This window comes from Lathyrus oleraceus, chromosome 5, assembly GCF_024323335.1.
Source record: "Lathyrus oleraceus cultivar Zhongwan6 chromosome 5, CAAS_Psat_ZW6_1.0, whole genome shotgun sequence".
NCBI classification, from domain to species: Eukaryota; Viridiplantae; Streptophyta; class Magnoliopsida; order Fabales; family Fabaceae; genus Lathyrus; species Lathyrus oleraceus.
Window position 1 is genome coordinate 251,876,342 of NC_066583.1, and position 21,547 is coordinate 251,897,888.

Consider the following 21,547-nt stretch of genomic DNA (forward strand, 5'->3'; position numbering starts at 1 on the left):
ATGTGAAATGAAAGTTGAGGTGAAATGATAACAACATGCACTAGAATACAAAATCAAGTACATAGTACGACCACTAATGCACCACCCTGCCATAAGGACAATGTCGCATGCTTATCTCTGTCAACAGACTTCCAAACTACCCTTTGTCTCACACTGTTGTTTGTACATGATTCTACTTTTGTATGAATTGGAAGAAATGGAGGGAATAATGTTGATTTTCTTTGGGTCTGATTTGATATTTTATTCTTAATCCCATAGTTCAAGACAAGGTGCAAAACCCTAGCTGGAGCAACTATAAAAGCAGCTCTTGAAGAAGTGAAAGATGTTTAACATTTTTTAGAGAAAAACACTTAGAAGAAAGTAGTGAAGGAAGTGAGTTGAACATGAATGGAGATTCTTCTTCTCATCCCTTCAAGTGTTTGGTGCTGATACTTGACGTGACAAAAGTTATCTCTTGGTGATTAACTATAGCAAGAAGACAAAAAAGTTGCTCTTAGGTTGTTATTTCTCTTTCATCGTGTGTTTGAGAATGACTAGCTTAAGAACAAGTATTATTGTATGTACTAAGCTCAGTATGAGATAAACCCTTTTATGTTGAGAAATGAAAAGTTAATATAATTTAGTATTTATGTTAAATGGTGTGTTATTAATGCTTTGTTTTATCATGTGTTAAAATGTTATAAATCACCTTCTTTGATTGATCAACTTTGAAAAAGATACAAGTTTGTTGTTGTGAGAGATCCAACAACAAACAGATTTTATGATAAAAGTGATTGCAAATATTAGGATAGAGATATTCACTAGATTAGCTACTTAGAGATAAATATCTACAATCATAAAGGATTTTCAAAATAAAATCAAGCATGCTTCAGGGTTACAAGCGAGGCTTAGAAATGTTTCCCCTTGCCCTGAGGTATACATTTTTTATGATGTAAAGATACACCCTTAGATCTCTTTTTAACCTTTCCTGGCACGACACAACACATCATGTGCACATAAATGACAAAGTTATATTAATGGATCATTTCCCAACATGCTCTCTATTATTTAACTCACTTTCATAACTTTGGTATCCTCTTTGTTTGCTATTAAACTAAACATGTAATAACCATAAACTATTTATTTATTCTCATGCTTATTTACAAAAGATAACTCTTTACAAAGTCATCCTAAGTTAGTTTCCTCTCCATGTGGGTTCGACATTCTTACTACTATATCACTTCCTACTTAAAACATACATGTACACTTGCATATGACATCACACAGTTTCAAGTAACAACAATTATGTGAGTGATTATGATAATTTTGAGGTTGATGATAATAATAAGAAAATAAAATCTACATTAAAAAGAAAGAAGGCTCGTGCAGTAGAAGATGTGGAGGAAGATGTTAATGATAACTTGAATGACATAGAGATGCCTCTAAGCAAGAAAAGTAATATGTTTCTTACTAGAAAGAAGACATAACTTGTAGCACAAGTTTATGCTCAAATCAAAGGGGTTGACTTTGATGAAGCTTCTACTCCTATTGCTCATCTTGAAGCTCATCTTTTACCCTTATGTTCACACTTTATCATATGGATGTGAAAAGTTCCTTCCTCAATAGGTACTTGAATGTGGAAGTCAAATGGGATGTTAGTAATTATGTCACTAACAAGGATGATGTCATTGAGAAGGATGTTTATATAGAAGTTGGTGAGGATGGTGACTTTGCTATTGCCAACATAATGAAGAAAATCATTGAGAAAGTAACCAAGTCTCAAGACAAGGCTACTCAAGATGAGGATGACTAAGAAGATGGAAGTGAGGAAGAAGAGGAAACTACAAGTGATTCTGAGATATGTGATGAATAAGATATCATAGACATTATGAACATTGTAAGGAGAAAGGTTGGTGGAAAGAGAATTCCAATGAATATCTCATGTGCTCCCCTCGATAATGTGTCATTTCATTCTGAAACAAGTGCTCAGAAGTGGAAGTATGTTTTCCAAAGAAGGATTGCTTGTGAAAGAGAACTAGGTAAAGAAGCTTTTGATTGTAAAGAGATTATGGAGTTGCTAAAGGTAGCGGGTAAATGAAATTTGGTCCTTGCTATGAAAAGTTGGTTAAGGAATTCATTGTAAACATTACTACTAAGTGTAATGTTAAATGAAGTAAGGAGTATAGAATGGTGTATGATAGATGAAAGTGTGTGAAGTTTTCCTCTTCAATCATTGATTACTATTTGGGTTAAATCAAGTCCGCAAGGTCTGATAAGGTTCTCTCTATTGATAAGATTTCTAAATATATAACTGGTAAGAAAGTGAAACAATGACCCGAGAGAGGTTTACTCTATAGTGGAATATTGAGCTTGAAGTATGATATTCTTAATAGGATTTGTGCAACTAATTGGGCACCCACAAATCACAGTTCAGGGATAACCACTGCTTTGGCCAAACTTATCTTCCAAATAGGAACAAAGGCAAATCTAAATTTTGGAGAATATGTGTTTGAGAAAACTAGGAATCAGGATGATTCTTTTTCTTTGAAGCTTCTCAGTAATCCTTAGTTGTTGAAGACAATGATGAATGTTGGAGCTTGTTATCCTAAGTTGATGAAGGAATTTATGGTTAAGAATGATGATATTCCTCATGGGTTGTTGAATTTTAGTTGCAAGTTATTTGTTAGGAAAAATGTGTCTGACATTGTGATATACATTTGTGCACTTGTTTTTAATGAAGAAATACTGGATCTTTTTCACCTCAACTTGTTGTTGTTGCTACTGCAAGTTTTTGTTAGTTTTGTTACACTCTGATAATCTACTCTGAAGAATGTCCTAAAGAATGTATGGGACAATCTGCATAACATCTTGCATGTTTACAGGATTTGCTACTGGTTTGTTGGTTTTTTCAGTTTTTTTTGCTACTTGGTTGATGGTGGTCCTATGTCCTTGCCTCTTTTGAGGAAAATAGGGGGAGAATAATAAAAAGGGCCACTTATTTAATATTCAATATGATAATGGTTTTTGCACTTGGTTGATGGTTTGTGCACTGTGTCTCTTTTGCTGGTGTTACTGGTTATGTAATGAATATTTGACCTTGTGTATTGTTACCTTGATGTGTTTATGTACTATGAAAATGGTTTGTGTTCTTCCAGAGTTGGTATTCATTTCCGATCTTAGAATGTGATTGATGCTCTATTTTTCTATCCATACCTTTGCCAAATTATGGCAAAAAATAGGAGTAATGAATGTAGCAACCACCTTGCACGATCTCTGATATGTATGCTACTATTGTTGCTTATATGTTCTTTTATGGTGTGTTATTTGAATGAGGATTGTTTTTTATTTACTCCTGCATATCTTTAGCCAAAATTTGACAAAGGGGGTGATTGTTTTTCCTTTTGATTGGCTGCATTTGGTAAAACAACATGCGTAACACAATATGTAAATTGTGATGAGGCATCATGTGGGACAAGATATTTCAGCATGTGTTCATCATCTGGCATCAACCATTAAGCCAAGTTTCGTGAATAAATCTGGGCGTGATTATGTTTGCTCCCATAAGTTATTGCAATAAGTTGGCTTAGGTTTGTTTAATGTTCAAGTTTGTTCAAATTCAAGAAACTTGTTGTGCAATATGTCTTAAACATATTGTGTGACATTTGGACGCATGTTCTGCACAAACTACATTATATGATTCTACATTAATTCTGGTACGATCAGAAGATTACGTTAGGAAGAATTTTGTTAATCCAAATTAGTTTGGAAAATGATTTTACTAATCCATAAGTTTGAATAAGATTTAATTAGATATGGTTTAATTAAAAAGATTTGGATTGGATTTGCATTGAAGAAAAAAATCATTTGAATATGCTTTAAAGGAATATTTTTTCGGATTCAGTTTATTGAAAGATTGATATGCAAAGATATTGATTGAAGATTTATATTCCATGAAGGTATCTTATTGGATTTATTTTTAATTACAAGATTTGGAGTTGCACTTAATGAGGAAATCTCGAATCTCTATTAAAGATGATTTAAAGTGTGGTTCAGTTTTTAGCAAGAGATTTATTATGAATCATTTACTTGAGAAGTTAGAATTATGATGTATATCAAGTAAAAAAATTATTGGATTTGTTCAAAATTTAGAATTGTGTTACGTGGACAGATGATAAGCCAAATGTTCCATGATATGTGAGACATGTTTCTCAGACTGGTTACAAAGATCTCAATCTTACTTATAAGGATTTGATTGCTTATGTGAATTTTTGGAGGATGTGATATGAATCAAATACAACAAGAACAGTCAAGAGATTCAAATTTATTTAAGGTGGTCAATCAAGATTGAAAATCATCATTATTAAAGATTGATCTCATGTGCTTTTTAGAAGTTTAATAAAGATTCAGATTTATGGGCTTTTGGAGCTGGAATTTTATGGCTATATAAAGAGTTCATCTCCTTTGTGAAGACTTAGACCTCAAGAGAAAATATCTAATCATTAGGAGAATTGTGTTTTAGTTAAGTCTTTGTTTTCATTTGTATTTTGTACATGCAATTCATGTGCTTCAAATCTAAATCATATTAATTGAGTATTGAGTTGTAAGGTTCTTATACCATCCATCTTATTATTGTAATTGACCAAACACACGGAGAGTGTTTGAGTGAAAGCGAGAGGGGTCTCTTATTCAAAGGAAGCTTGGATGAAGCTTCACGGATAGTATTAAGAAAGTGGCCTTGAATTGAGAGAGTTCGGAGTAAGCTCATTTGTCCTTCTGACTATTGAGAGTGGAACAGTTCTATAGGAAGTCCTAAATAGAAATTTATAAGTAGTATTAGGTTGAGGCATTGAACAAGGTTTGTTCATTTAAGACTATTTTTACTAATACTATTGAGAGTGGATTTCCTTTCTTGGATTGGAATCCACCCAGACGTAGGTTAGGTTGCACCAAATTAGGTTAACAATCTTTTGTGTTCTTTCTTGCTTTAATTATTATTTGTTATCTATCCTGCAAACTACTTTTTCTGGTATACATTGCCTCAGACATTGTGTTCAGCATTTGTCTCTGCACTAGAACAAAATTTCAATTTCCCAGACTTCGTTTGAGGATGTACAATCACCAACCTTCCCAAAGTTGTCGATATCAACATATTGATGAATGAGATACAACATCTTATAATCTTTCGTCTTCTCTTCCTTGTGTGAAATCCTTTATGCAATCGTTGCACCTTCTACAAGTGGAGTAACATCGTTCTTGATCACTTTAAGAACATCTTGATAACCAAATAACACATTCATTTGTTTGCATTGCTTGTCGTAATTCTTTGCGTCGAGAATTGGGAGATTTGTAGGGATGTGTTCATCAGAGATGGAAAACATTTTTGCACAATAAGTATTTGATGGATCAAACAAGGCTCTTGATTTCATATGTTGGGACAAGGAACCACAAGAATCATGATTTCTAATTTGGAGAGAGAGAGAGAGAGATTTGGAGAGAGAGAGAGAGAGTCTTTATTAATGAAATTCCTAGAGAATATTTATAAGAAATTACATTAAGTGAGGTACAAATAATAACCTAAGAAACAAAAAATTCTACAGCTGTAATCGGTTATAGACAAAGTGTAAATAGTTATTGAACTTGTATATTTCTACTGTAATTTGTTACTTATATACTATAACAAGTTGTATCAACATTCTGATTGTTTTCTCCCAAGAGGATGTAATTGGCCATAGCTCTACAATAACTAGTTAGACACACATAAATTACACTATATACTTAACAATAAACATTAAAATTCACACATAATTGTTGTGAAAACGATGCCAGAATTATAAAGTATAATTGTTTTTTTTTATCAATAAGAAACCCACAAGGGTAGAAAAGAAGAAATCAATAAGAACACAATAAAATTTGTTATAACCTGTTATTCTTTATTTTCTCTTTGAAATAAGATTACAAGTGTTATAGAATAGTAAATAACCTCTCACACCCTAATTTGGATTTACATTTTTCAATGTTAAGAGACTAGTATGCTATTAATAAGAAAACTAACACACTAACCTAATGGGCTTTTACACACAGGCTCATTACACAAGCCAACTTAGATAACAAGCTAACTTAAACAATTAGGCATAAAAAAATATGCCCAATTTGACATGCTAACAATCCTAGCATATTTCGACTATAGCATGTGAACAGACTTCAACGGTATGCTAAGGTCATGTCGAATTGTCAAACCAAGAAGCTACCATTCGACTATACTAGAGTTCGATGCAATATCTCACAAATCTCCACCTTGGAACAAACTCTATAATATCAAGTGAACAAACTAGCTTTCTTCATGCAGCTTTACCAACTACATACAGTGGAAAAACTTGCAACTTGATAATGTCTCAGTGATCATATCAGCAACATTGTGATCTGTCGAAACCTTTAGCACTTGAACTTCTCCACGCTCGATTATCCCTCTGACAAAATGCAGTCTCACATCGATGTGCTTGGTTCGCTCGTGATATGCTGAATTCTTTGACAAATGTATAACACTTTGGCTATCATATTAATAGTGATAACTCGACCTTGAAGTTTTAGTTCCTTAGAAAAACCTTCAAGCCACAGTACTTCTTTCACAGCTTTAGTGATGGCGATATATTCTGCTTCAGAGGTTGATAAGGCAACAACCTTCTAAAATATTGTTATCCAACTGATTGTTGTACAAAACATAGTGAACACGTATCCAGAAACAGATTTTCTGGAATCCATACAACCTGCATAATCAGAGTCAACATACCCTTCGATTTCTGCTTTACTATTTTCACCACATGTTGATGCTCCACCATAAGTCAAGATTCTGTTCAGAGACCCATTTATGTACCTTAGAATCCATTTTAATGCTTGTGAGTGAGCCTTTCCAAGATTCGCCATGTACCTGCTTACAAGACTTATTGCATATGCTATATCGGATCTACTATAGACCATAGCATACATCAAAGAACCTATTATGTTAGCATATGAGATGTTATTCATATAAGCTCTTTCGACCTCAGTACTGGGACACTGATATGTACTCAGCTTGAATTGAGGGTTTGTCAGAGTCATAACAGGCTTTGAATTCGACATACCAAACTTGTCGAGAAGCTTCTGTAGGTATGTCTCTTGAAATAAGCATAATTTAGACGGCTTTCTGTCCCTTTGGATGTCAATCCCAAGAATTCTGGATGCTTCTCCCAGATCCTTCATATCGAACTCCTTACTAAGTTCAGCCTTCACCTTCATTACATCCTTGACATTGTTGCTTGCTATGAGAATATCATCCACATAAAGTAACAAAATAACAAATGAATTTCCATGTCGAAATCTGAAGTAAACACAGTGATCGAAATGACTTCTAATGAAACCTATGTGTGTCATGAACTTATCGAATCTCATATTCCACTGTGTAGGAGATTGTTTCAGTCTATATAAAGATCTATTTAGCTTGCACACGTAATCTTCCTTACCCTTTCTGCATACCCTTCAAGTTATTTCATCAGGATTGTTTCATCTAGATCGCCATACAAGAAAGCATTATTCACATCCATTTGTTCCAGTTCTAGGTCAAATTGTGCCACTATGGCAAGTAATATTTGAATGGACATGTGCTTCACAACAGGAGAGAACACATCATTGAAGTTCACACCTTCTTTCCAAGTGAAACCCCTTGCGACCAATCTTACCTTATATCTCTTCAACGTCACTCCTTCGATTCCTTCCTTAACTTTGAAAATCCACTTACAGTTGACTAACTTGGCTCCAACAGGTTTTCTTAATTAGTTCCCAAGTGTGGTTATCATGAAAAGACTTCATCTCATCATCCATGGTCTTCATCCATTCAGTCTTATTTTGACTCCTTATAACTTCCTTATAATCTCTAGGTTCTTTATATAGAACCTCACTTGCAGAGATTAAGGCATAAGCTATAAGATCTGCATACTCAAGTCTTTGAGGTGGCTTGATGACTCTTCTCGGCCTATCTCTTGCCAATAGGTAGTCATCGATAGTTTTCTCATCTTCCTTAGTATCTTCACCATCTTGTGTTTCTTCTTTAACTTGATTTGGGATACGCAATTCCGCATCGACATGCTCCACCTCAACATGAATTTATTCTTGTTCCAACTCTTCTTCAGATATCTGTGCACTTCGACTAACGTCATCAGTTTTCTTGAAAGCCATCTCAGCTTCATTGAAAACTACATCTCGACTAGTGGTACACCTCCTATGACCTGGCTCTAGGAATCATAGCCTGTAAGCTTTGACTCCTTCAGGATATCCCATAAACATGCATCTTTGAGCTCTAGGTTCGACTTTGTCTTGCCTAATGTGGGCATAGGTTGTGAGGCCAAATACTCTAAGTTTTTCGAGATCTGGTGGATGTCCCGACCAAATTTCTTCAGGTGTCTTCATATCTAACACAGTCGAAGGACATTTGTTTATCAGATATGTTGTTGTCCAAACAACCTCTGCCTAAAACACCTTATTTAACCCATCACTAGTCAACATGCATCTAACTCTTTCTAAAATGGTTCGATTATACCTTTCAGTCAAACCATTTTGTTGGGGAGTACCTGCAGTAGTGTTGTGACTTACAATACCAGAGGCTGCACAAAAACTATTGAATGCCTCATTGCAAAATTCAAGGCCATTGTCGGTTCTCAACCTGTTGACCTTCCTGCTATTCTGATTTTCGACCAGAGTCTTCCAACTTTTGAAGTTCTGAAAAGTTTCATCATTAGTCTTCTGGATGAATACTCATAACTTTCTGGAATAATCATCAACCATGGATAGAAAATACGTTGCTCCTGAATATGATGGACACCGCCAAATATCAGCATGGGTGTAATCAAGGGATCCATGTGTTCTTTATTTGCCTTTATTGAACTTCACTTTGCAAGATTTTCCAAGTACACAGGGTTCACAAAACTTCAGCTTTTCGACTTTGTCTCCACCAAGTAAATTTTGTTTCCCCAATTCAACCAGACCCCTTTCACTAACATTGCCCAATCTCATGTGCCAAATTTTTGTCTTCGACAAAGGTTTTATGGATGCAACATCTGCAGAACCACTGACAACTTTAACCTCAAGGGTATACAAGTCTTGTTTCTTCACTCCTCTTAAGACTTCCTTCGACCCTTTCATGACTTTTAGAATACTTTTCTCTCCTTGGAAAACATATCATTTCTTGTCGAATTCACCAAGAGAAATCAAATTTCTCTTCAAATCAGGTACATACCTGACTTCAGTCAACAACCTTATTGACTCATCATGGAGCTTGAATCTCACAGATCCAACACCTGCAATCTTGCAAGCTTTAGTATTTCCAAGTAATACATATCCACCATCTTGATCACATAGTTCCTCAAACAAGTCTTTATTTGGAGTCATGTGCCAAGTGCAACCTGAATCCATAATCCACTCTTTACTTGAGTTGTCGCTTGAAACCACAAGAACATCAGATGAGTCAAAATCATCTTGAACAATGGTTGCGTTGCCATCATCCTTATCTCCATGATCTTTCAGGCGTTCAGGGCATACTTTTCTTGTATGATCCTCCTTCTTACAGCGATAACATCGAATACCAAATGCATCACCACTATAAGACTTATGCTGACTTTTACCCTTCTTCTTGTCGAACTTGTCATCTCTCTTTGTGAATTTCGCCTTAATCGACAGACATTCACCAGTCGAAGATGGTTTGTGCTCCTTTCATTCGTTCAAATCCTTGGAGTACAAGACTGATTGAACTTCTTCAAAGGTCATAGACTCTCTTCCATACAAGAGATATTCTTTGAAGTGAGTATGTGTTCTGGGCAAAGCACACAAGAGTAACAACGCTTGATCTTCATCCTCGATTTTTACATCCATATTTTCAAGATCAAAAATCAGCTTGTTAAACATATTCAACTGCTCAGCCAGAACTTTGTCTTCACCCATCTTGAATGAATACAGAGCTTGCTTTAGGTAGAGGCGATTGACCAGTGATTTGGTCATGTACAAACTTTTGAGTTTCTCCCAATGACCCGACATCGTCGTCTCCTTCGAAACCTATCGAAAAACCTTATCACCAAGGCTCAATAAGATGGCGACGTGGGCTTTCTCTACCATAGTCATTTTTTTCTTTATCCTTTAACGCAACGTCCATGACTGCGGCTCCCTTTAACGCTTCTAAACAACCCTACTGAACCAGTAGAGTTTTCATCTTCAAGCGCCACAGACCAAAATCGTTCACTCCGGTGAACTTTTCAATCTCATACTTTATTGATGGCATCTTCTCCATGCTCACCGCACCAATTTGTTGTGAAAATGATGTCGAAATTATAAAGTATAATTGATTTCTTGATCAGTAAAAAACCCACAGGGTAGAAAAGAAGAAAACAATAAGAACACAATGAAATTGGTCATAAACTATTATTCTTTACTTTCTCTTTGAAACAAGATTACAAGTGTTATAGAATAGCAAATAACCTCTCACACCCTAATTAGGATTTGTATTTTGCAATAATGAGAGACTAGTATGGTATTTATAAGAAAACTAACACATTAACCTAACAAGCTTTTACACACAAGTCCATTACACAAATTAACTTAGAGAACAAGTTAACTTAAACAATTGGGAATAACAAACAAGCTCAATTCGACACGTCAACAATCCTAACATATTTTGACTATAGCATGTGAACAGACTTAGACGACATGCTAAAGTCATTTCGAATTGTTGAATCAAGAAACTACCATTCGACTATACTAGAGTTCGATTCAATATCTTACAATCAAATGAATAATAGGGTATGTATCCTAATAATGACATTCAATAACTTCTGGATTTTGTGTATGATGAAAACAATGAAAACTGTAATTCATCCTTTAATTAATTGATTTGGTTCGTTTGATATTGACTCTTTTAATTTCAACTCTTACAAATGAGAAATCATTTTAAAAAGTTGAATGAAAAAAAATAGTTGATTTATAAACGGACTGCTTGATTACTTACATTAAAATTATAACTCTTTATGAAAGAAGTGGTAAGAATTTTGGTCTATAGATAAATAAGAACATCAACTCGATGAGTAAAAACAGCTACAGTATATTAAAAAAAAAATCAAGCTTCATGTAAGTATACAATACAACAATCCTAAAAAATAGAACCAAAAATACAAGCATGTCTCCTACAGAGAACAGTACTATAGCATCTCACACATCAAGAATAAATGAATTGAAAACAAAGGACTTAAGATTACTAACATGTACAAAGAGTTGAACAGAAACAAGTAATTTTTAATGTTTGTTGGTGGTTTTGTTATACTTGGTCTTGATCCATTGGAGGCCAACAGAGGTACCCTCCTTCAACTTCTTGACACCAGTGGATGCCACTGTCTTGGTCTTGCCTAGCACGTTGTTGCTCTTCTTTTTGGATTGGTTGGAACCATTTATAGGGTCAGGACCATCGTCCCATTGGTCAGCCCATGATGTTTCATGAGATCCCATTTCTTCAATTCAATTAGTTTGCTAAAGGGAGAGGAGGCTGAAAAATATGGGAAACAAATGAGGACTTAAGAGCACTGGGAGAATGGTATTGGTTTTTGAGGATGAAGAACTGAGAGCTGGTTCGTTGCATTTTATAGGGACTAGAGGGAGGAATATTTTAAAAGTAGAAGGCAAAGCAAGTTAAGCAATTCACCAAAATCTTAATGTCATGGGTTAAGCTATGTTATGACGTTGACACTTGATGAAGGCATCCACAACAAGATTACTCGTTTTCTCATTTGGGAACCTTCTAGAACACGTTTATTTGACTAAGATAATCTTTTTTATTTTTCTGAAAAACTTGGACTTGGACCAACAGAGATAATGAAACACACACGTTTGCGCTTACGTTATAATTCAAGTCTAGAATTGGTAGGCTCGTTTTTGTTCTTTGGCGGCTTTACACTTATTCTTCGAAGACTCTGCGTCCCATCTGGGTGGTTTCTATATACTATAGGTAACCCAAGAAAAAAGATATATAGCTGTTAGGAAAAGAGAAAAGGAAAAGTCAATAATAGGACCATACTTTTTTTAGTGAATAATTCTACCGAAAGCAATTCCGGGTCCAAATTTCATGTGGCCATTAGTGCGATTCCCCAACTGTTTTGTTCACACCAGAACCATGGTCTCTAGGTTATGATTTTGTTCAAGTGAGGACCATCCTTATTCAACTATTCTTTTATCAATAAGAAAAAAACTGTCTCCACAAGTTTATTATACATATTTTGCATCAACTGGGAAACCATTATTTCCTTTTCCACCTTAACAACATGGTTTTGGATTCATATACATTTAATTTAACAGAACAGTTCATTAAAATTTCACTGATTAGTATTCAGTCCAGCTCTCCAGTTTCTCAGGATTGCTAAGGTTGAGGTATTTGTTGAAGAGCCACCGAGAAGTGTTTAAAGCGTCTCCTCTACTTACAACTGGAAATATATTTCTACGGGTTTGCCAATCATTGGTAAGTTTTATCCATTCTCTTCTCCATTCCTTTAGTTTGAAAACCTTGCCTTTCTCTAAGCTTTCTATTAAATATTTGAAATAAATAGCAGCTCTGGGACCATAATAATCATGCAGAAGCCCGCTCCAGTACTTGTTTCCTGTGAAAAATAGTAAAAACAGCATGCAATCGATTAGTACGTCTATATATTACACTGCTTTTCTTTTCTTTTCTTTTTCTCTGTTAATTGTTGTTCGATACCATAGTCACGAAGCAGACTGGCTTCCTCATCTGTGTTGTCAAACCACATGGTGATTTGAGTTCTAGCATTCCACTCAAACTGAAAATGTTTAGAACTGTAAATCAATACAAGTATATATAGGATAAGATGGATTTTCAATTATATGCCAATAGAATTAAATCAAACCTGTCTCTTCTGTTCTTCATTTTGAGCTAGTTGTATTGCACTATCTAACCAGGGACCTAGAAGAAACCCATCATGGCAAGCCAACAACGCGTCCAAATCTTCCACTAGGTCCAAAAATCTTTGGCTGAGTAGAGTCACTCCATGGATATCTTGTGATTGGTATGCCTCAATGACCTTATAGAACAGCCGATTTGCATATTTTGCTAAAACTTGTCTGGTGAGATCAACTAGGTCATACCTGTGTAAAGAATAAGTAGCATGGATCTATATTAAACCTTGGCATACAATAAGACAACACCAAGCTACTTAAAGAGGAGTGAGAATTCTTATTTAACCGACTTCTCTCACCTATAAGTTCTAATTTTTGAAAGTTCATCTCCACTAGATATAAATAGCTCCAATGCATAAATTACTTCAGATGTTGAATACCATAAGTGAGGTCGATCAAATGAATCAGTTATTTCCTTGATAATTGCTCTTGAGTTTGGCTTGGCATAGGGACGAGAGTGTTCATTATGTACTGAAAGTAAGGAAGGGTCCACATCCGGGAATGCTACAATAACATCTCTGTTTTTGTCCTGTTCCAATAAACCAAAAATGTAAAAATGAAACATGATCTTCCAATTTATGCATGTGCAGTAGAAATGGAACATACGATGTGCAGCTGAGGTTGTCACTTGTTTACATAAGTCATTTGTCAGATTAAAGGAGAACAAAAGATCGAGATAAGCTGATGTCGTGTGATTAGTCCTTTTACATTGTTGAGTAAGGAGAAACAAAATATACATAATCGCATTAAATAAAGGGCCTTATATTGTAGGAGTGGAAGAAATTTCTAGCACCGGGTTATAAGTAACATCCAACTACTTACATAGGCTCCATCTGTGCAATTGTAAATAGTATGATACAAAACATTCCATCCCTCTTGTACCAAAGGAACTTGTCTACCATATCGTCTAGTTGAATACAAATCAACCCATGCCTGAAATAACAACCACCATTATGCATTTCAGTCTGAAAACAACACCAAATTAGTGAAAATAGAAATTAAATAAAACAAAGTATGGACTAAGGGAAGCATGTTGGAATTATATCTGATGTCTAAAGTTACAGATTAGAGGTAAATAACTAAATTCATGTGGTAGAAAGTATCCCCTAAACCATATGTGGCAAAATACTGGACATCCACATTGTGAGGGGTTCCATAGGTCACGAGTCACGACAGCTCCCTGGAGATCCCACTCGCACGGGAACATGGTAAAACCTTGAGTGAAATAGTGCAACCAATTGATATTAAGATTCTATCATTGTTACCTTAACATCAATTTTGTTGTGCTGAAATGCCATTTCAGACATCAGATCATAAACAATGGGATTTTGTTCGATACCTTCCATCGACATTCCAACTCCAACCTACATAAAATCAAGCAGGTATAAGAGTGTGTCAGAAAAAGAATTCATCACAAAAATAGTTATAGAAAAGCTTTTACCAAAATTACTTGTGTAAATAATAATATTATGCTTTTAGCATTTATAGTAGCTTTAATGAGTTTTGTTTAGGTTTTAATACACCTGACAGTCATGATATTAATAGATAATATAGCATATGGATTTCATATCTATTTTTGTGAGCCTATAATCTCTATTTAGTTTTCGTTTATAATTGTAATTCAACGGTGACACTAAATACAGAATTGAGTCCGTCATCAAAAAAGAATAACTTGCCATTGTTGAGTTAACACTTGTTCGTGCTTCAATTGGACCAGATGCTACAGCATCTAATATCCCATACATCTCAATGTTTCCTGCAAAATTGTGCAGCATACACCTGTCAAGCACAACACACACAGTCAATTTAAAGAACATTAAAAGAAAATACAATAAAAAGGAATAAGGATGCATACGACAGAGACTTGGATAATCTATAAATATAACTAACATCAAAGCTCTAAATCTTAGTGTATGTTAAACTAAAGGAGGCACAGGACCCCCCGATAGCCAACAAACGTAAAATTGTGCAAATATTCACCTATAGTGAGAAAGGTGAGAAGTTATAACTTTTCATAGAGGATAAATATGTTGTGCAAATATCTTTTCAAAGAAGACATAAATTGTGCATATATTCACTATATAAATCTTCACATTTAAGTGGATATATATATATATATATATATATATATATTGTGTTTTGGAGAAAATTATACTCTCCTCTTCTCTGTAACAAAACTTGAACCACGCCTGTTAAAATTTACCATTTTCATTCTTGATAAGTAAATATAGATTACACTTTATCCCATTTTAAATAAATTAAGTTTCTTCTGCATCTTTCTTTTATCTGTTTTTAATTATCAATGTCAGTAACATACAGTTTTCAAATCTTCCAGTTCCTAATCGTATTTAACTATCTTCTCATTAAAAGGCTTGTTTACATTAAAATAAAATAAAGTGTAATATATGCTTACTTGCCAAGGATGAAGTTGTAGATTTTAACATAAGAGAAGAGAAAAGTGTAATTCAAACTTCCCTCATGAAAGGGGATATAATTTACCCTATTTTTATTTAAAACTATATGATGGAAAATGACTTTCCAGATGTAAGGAACACCATAAAACTGCTCTGAGGTAGTCCATATGGGTTTAACTTCAGCAAACAGATCAAGAACAACCAGATTTCCCACCGGAACAGAATGCAAAAGAGCCTGAAAACAAGCACACACAAAAATCATATATGAAAGATAATTAAGTTAGAATAAATAACCAGGATGAACTCCTAATTCTAGAAAGCATATATATTGAATAGAGAATCCACTTCCTCAAATGTGTATATACATTATTCCACCCATTTATCTTACAAAGGCACTGAAAGAAGGGAAATAGAAAAAGAAAACTGTTGTAAAGATTGCTACTTACATTCTATGCAGGATAGATATTCCTAGAAAGAATCAAATGTGAATGGTAAAAGCAATAAAAATAAATTTAAAATAGAAATCCTTGTAAGCAAAACCGTGAAACTGAAAATGGTTTTCATAGCCAGATTTCAGACAAGATTTGCTTATAGTAAGAATTGCTGTCAAAACAAGCAATGAAGTTGGAACTTGGAAGGTAAACAAGTATAAATAAAAACCTTCATTTGAGGAGGTCTCCAGAACGGATCATATGAAAATAGCCATCCCTGCATAAATAAAAACAGAACCAACAGAGTTTTGAGGTTGCATAAATCTACTTGGATAAAAATGTGATTAAATTGAAAAAGGATAAATAACTAATTTATGTCACCTGCATCAACCAAACAGCATCATTATCACCACTCTGCATTCCCTTGAAAATTGTTGCACCTAATGAAGAAATGTACTCTGGATCATCAACGGGTGGAGTGTTCTCATCAAAGGTATCGCTGAGATTGATCCATCATACTATACATTAGTGGATGAAAGGACAAGTTCTTCACGAAAACTGTGATTGTGCATATTCATATAAACCATAATTCAAATGATCTGGAGATCTATCAAAAACATCTATTTTCCAATGATAAAAATAAAAATTTACATATATTTCAATGCATTGGTCATGGTTGTCTTTAATAAAGCCATTAGTTAACCTTAACTTAATATTGAAAACATAATAGCTTTAGAAAAGTTAAGAATGAACCAACAAGAGTTTTACTTGCAAAAGGCATGTGTCTGATGGATGAACAGAAAGAACGTGAAAATCCTTTACAGGGAAGATGTGACAGCCAAATCACAAATATTATCTAAGGAGCTTACATAGAACTAAAGAATACCAAAGTATGTTGGGAAGGAGCTCCACGAGTATGCAATATATTGCATAAAAGAAAAAATGTTCAAAAAGTATTCCATAAACCAAATTACAGTGATTTCCATTCCACAAAGATTGGAGTAATGAAATTTTAAGATCTATAATTAATTGATGAACAAATAAAAACTTACCAGTTGTATATGTGGCTGGATCTTCCATACTCTGGATGAGAAGGTAATCAAATATCACAAAATATTAACTGATATTGGGATATATATTTCAGAATGGTTGCGTATCATTTTACCATGTCACGCATTATAGCCAATTAACTTAGAATGAAGTATGTATATCACCTTGCAGTTGTTGTTCAACAAATGCTTTACCGATCTCAACAAACAAGGGATCGGTTGCATCAAGAAGATAAGTGCAGGTCCATTTGGGGTCACTCTTAACAGAAAACCTATGAAAAAAAAGTCGATAGTTTGTGGGTGGTTGATATGGATGTAAAGCAACAGGAAAATGAACACAATTACAGCAATGAGGTCATTATTAATGGCTTTCTCACTGGTTCCAAGGCTATTGCATCTTGTTATATCTTCAGACATTACTATGAGAGTTTTGAGTTTATTGTTCTATATTATGTTTCACACATTATGTGACAGCGTGCCCTATATATAGATTGGTTCTCTGCTTTCATTCAGTTTTGTCTACATAGGTTGCTGAAGTTCAATTCCACATGAGGGCTTCTCTATCCATTGACTAGGTTTATCTATACAAATACACTGTGTCAATAATATGCAGAAAAGCAAAATTGGTGGGCGGTGGGATTTAGCACTTTCATGATTGATCTCAGTTAAATATGTACAAGTACAAACCTCTCCATTTTAGCTATACAGGCACGGTGTCTTCAGTATTCAGAAAAGTAAAATCAGTGACAGCTAAGCATGCCCATTTTTTAAGTGGCGAAGACTATACAGGTGCTAGGATTTCAATGAGTAAGATAGCGCTTTTACTTTTTTGTAGGGTGGTGAAGAGTGCACATGTGCTAAACATGCAACTTACCTCTCCAAGCCACTTCAATAATTGATTTTCATATTTCTTCGCTAGGATGTCATCTCTAAATAGCTTACGACTTAAATGAAATTGTTTAAACAAGTTTCCTATTTGATTATAAAATTAGTTTATACATAATACTTATATAATAAACAGTTATTCAATAAGCACTTAATTAAAAGCTCCCTTGAACCAGTGTGGTTGTTCGGTAAGACTAATTACACCAAGTTCAAGCCAACGGGTACAACATTGTACTTACCAATTTCCCAAGCGTGTTATTTTTGCTGATGGAAATATATATTTCAGAGCAGCGGGGACATTTCCAGAAAAAGCTGGCAGGACTGAAAAGCAATTATTTGGTATTAAAGTAACTTCCAGAAAACAAGTCGAAGGTGAACTGAAACCAAATGAAAAATATTTATTTTTTCTTTTTGATCATTTTATAGTTTGCATAAGGTTCAACCATAATTTATCACTGTCTGGTAGAAGAATCAATGACAGTAATAATGACTAATGAGTACCAGGAGTCATCCCAAGCTCATACATTCTGGCAAGAATTTTCTTCTGTAAAATTAATTGCTGATCAAACCAGCTCTGTGGAAGTGGTCCGCCCCACCTGGAATTGAAATATCATTAAAATATGATTGCTCATTCTTTCAAACTATGGTTGCTGGTACCAGGTACAATGACAATGAAACTCTAGCCGCAGAGAAAGAGTGTTTACTAAAATAACCAGACTTGACAATTTCGTAATGAAACTGGAGTAGTTATACATAAATTGTTCTAGTTTCCACAAATTATTTCAATATACAAATTTTATGAAAGCCTTGAGCTAAAAACATGTTATTAATATCAAACAAGAAGCCTGTGATTCTACCACTCACCCGTGTAAGTTTCCCATACGTGACCATGCGAGAAACGCTGGGCCTCCAAAGAAATCATCCAAATCAGAAATACTCATGTTAAATTTCTCCTGTAGATTGATTATAAGGTCGGTTATCTAAGAAATACTCTGGAGCAGAATTTTGTTACACAGTATCCAGGATTACTGACCTACTGATATGATGATGACAAGGGCACCATTTTTATTTCCTTATCATCATTTAAAGGTCAATTAAACCAAAACATCCAAGCAGAAAATGCTAAGAATTACACAACAAAAAGAAAGTGTACAGGAGAACTAAGGTACCACTCTAACTGCACCTAAACATTTATATATCTTTCAAGAGTGTCAGATAATGCTTCCTTCGGGGATAAGGTTGTAATAAAACTCATAAAAACTATATTCAAATACATGTACACAGAGCACAGCTTAGGCATGTTGTAGTTATGTCGCGATGGCAGTATCATAAAACACTAAACCTATCATAAAATTGGACGACATCTGAAAAGAATACCTCTCAATATCTAATAAAAAGTTACTTAAATTGATGGAAAGAACTGGCTGTATGAAGTTGTTTATGGAAAACTATTTTAGAAATGTAAAATCATTATTTTACAGCTCCCACAATTTATGCTGTGGGACACTTCTTAACATCTGAAGTGGAAAACTTCAAATTACGAATTTAACTGTATCTAAGCGAATGGGACTGATGAGACTGAAATATAACAAAAAATGCAGTTCCCCTCAATTTTATTCACATATCAAATGCCATGTAAGTTATACTCTATTTTTGATGCTACTGCTTTACAGAAATTAGAAACAAAACTAATAGTTCCATGGTTAGGTAAAGCTTGTATTAAGAATTTTCTAAAATAATGCCCAAATTTAGTTTAGTGGTGCGTAATGTGTGGGTTCAAAAACCATCTTCAGAATGTTTTCATGAGTGACTAATAAGTTACAATGCCAAGCCCATACCAAGAATTATGTAAAGACAAATTGGTATAAAAATGAATGACCTTGAAAACTTTCTGCCAGATAGCCTCTTGTCCCGTAAATGCAAGTGGCAAGTTGACACCTTGCAGAGCCATCCAGTCGATTTCCTTTTCCCATCTTTTCCAGTCCCACCAAGCAAAAGAATCTTCCAAAAGAAAGAAGATAACAAGATCACATGAAAATGAAATGAAATCTTTAGATACCAATTCCATGCACGGCGGCAAAGACATATGATGTGAAAACAAGAAAATAGCTTACAGCTAGAAGTAACAGCATTCTGGTAATAGCTCCATGGAACAGGCCTCCGAACCGAGATTCCAGCATCGTGAACACGTGGCAGAAACCCCACATTGGGTATTGAAAATAGTTGGGAACCACCAGTTTTGTCCCAAGATATATGTGAACCACACCAATTCTTCAAATACCAATGCAAACCAGCAACAATGTCCACTCCTGTTGTTCCTTCAATTCTGTCGAGAATTAAACGAAAATCATCATCCATTCATTTAGCTTATAGCTTGCTGCTCTCTCTAGTCTAACAACCGCACCTTCTTATATCAATAAAAAAATTCAATGTATATTCAAATTAATAATTCTAAGAATATAACTCTATAATTGGGGACAAATCCTCACACAATCCTCCCAAATCATATTCTAAGAATAATAAAAGACATACTAAACTATTTTGACATTTTGATAATTTCATTGATCACTCCGTTAGGTTCAGTTCAGAAGAAGCTTTAGTAACATAATTTTCCAAGACACTCTTTTGAATATTGTAGCACCAACACCTCCGAAAAAAAAGTGTTTGTATCCGCATCATTGTGACACCGACATGTGATTATATTCAATTTATTCTTTTTTTTTTAATTATTATTGATGTTTATTATTGATGTCTACGTGTGTCGTGTCCATGCTTTTGAATATTATTCATTATCCACTACTTTCCATAAGTCAGATTAACTAGAGATTCCACTTATAATAAATAAATTGTTCAAAAGATACCAACAATCAATTTGTTGCTCAAATAAACACAAACTCAGTTTCTGGAGAAATTCAAAGGTACCGTACAGAATTTGAGGACTCCCTAGTGTTGCAAAAGAAGGATGGTTACTGATAGTGAAACAATATTCGCCTCCGCATTGCTTCTGTTAATGTCAAAAATTAGTCAAAGAAACTTAAATAGGTATAATTAGGTCAAGGCAAACAGGTGAAGAATTGAAATACCGTGGAGAGGATGCGGAAGTGGAAGGAAGAGGAATGGGAAGGCAGCAATCGGGTGAGGAGGGAGCGGGCGGCAGCTTCCTGGACGGGCGGAGGAGCTCTTTCTCGGTCTTGGATTTGAAGAATGCGGGAGATGGCATCAACTCCGACGGTGGAAGATAGGGCTGGTTTGGAGGAAGAAATGAGGAGTGAGAGGATGAAAATGAGAGAAATGGCGAGAGGTTGTGAGTTCATGATAGATTGTGGGATTGGGAAGTTGGTAGAAGAAGGATTAGAAGTAGAAAGGATTCATTTCAGTTTGATCGCAAGAAGGCAACATGTAAGGTAAGGCCGGCCAACCCAGTAGAAGCTTGACAGCGGAAGCTCACCTTTTGCCGCCAGATTCGTGTTCGTTTGTGACTTTTTTAATTTAAGTGACCAAGTTTTTTAATTTTATTCTCAATACATACATCAAAGAAGTAGTCTGGTAAGTGGTATTGTCAATATATATACTCCCTCCGTTCCAAGAGTCGTGTTTTGACATTTTAGACATATCAAGACAATTAATAATTATTATTATTTTTTGAATAATGATTATGTTTTTTCCTACGATATCTTTAATTTTTTAGTAATTTATTTAATCTTTTTCTCTATATATAATAAATGATTAGGGGTAATTTTGACAATACTATAATTAACTATATATTGAACTTTTTTAGTAATTTATTTAATCTTTTTCTCTACATATAATAAAT

General features: G+C 34.6%; 1 protein-coding gene and 1 long non-coding RNA gene across 2 annotated transcripts; one reads left to right on the plus strand and one right to left on the minus strand.

Moving 5' to 3' along the window:
* Positions 1-11,075: 11,075 nt before the first annotated feature.
* LOC127083582 (alpha-N-acetylglucosaminidase) lies at positions 11,076-21,267 on the minus strand. Its single transcript, XM_051023897.1, has 19 exons — positions 20,817-21,267; positions 20,661-20,737; positions 19,848-20,059; positions 19,613-19,734; positions 18,598-18,686; positions 18,235-18,329; positions 17,973-18,054; positions 17,014-17,120; positions 16,852-16,882; positions 16,181-16,298; positions 16,029-16,076; positions 15,493-15,603; positions 14,631-14,732; positions 14,220-14,318; positions 13,777-13,887; positions 13,254-13,483; positions 12,906-13,143; positions 12,740-12,818; positions 11,076-12,638 (listed from the first exon to the last, which is right to left on the minus strand). The coding sequence occupies exons 1-19, from the start codon at positions 21,045-21,047 to the stop codon at positions 12,364-12,366; spliced, it is 2,457 nt and encodes an 818-aa protein (XP_050879854.1). The 5' UTR covers positions 21,048-21,267; the 3' UTR covers positions 11,076-12,363.
* LOC127083583 (uncharacterized) lies at positions 12,354-14,536 on the plus strand. Its single transcript, XR_007788472.1, has 2 exons — positions 12,354-12,499; positions 12,591-14,536. It is a non-coding gene; the product is annotated as an uncharacterized LOC127083583 (long non-coding RNA).
* Positions 21,268-21,547: the final 280 nt, after the last annotated feature.

Coding starts and splice junctions, on each gene's coding strand:
- LOC127083582 (XM_051023897.1), bottom strand. CDS start 21,047: ATGAACTCACAACCTCTCGCCATTTCTCTCATTTTCATCCTCTCACTC. Junction 20,060..20,660: donor CTAGGGAGTCCTCAAATTCT/GTACGGTACCTT, acceptor AATTCTCGACAG/AATTGAAGGAACAACAGGAG. Junction 18,330..18,597: donor CGTATGGGAAACTTACACGG/GTGAGTGGTAGA, acceptor TTTCAATTCCAG/GTGGGGCGGACCACTTCCAC.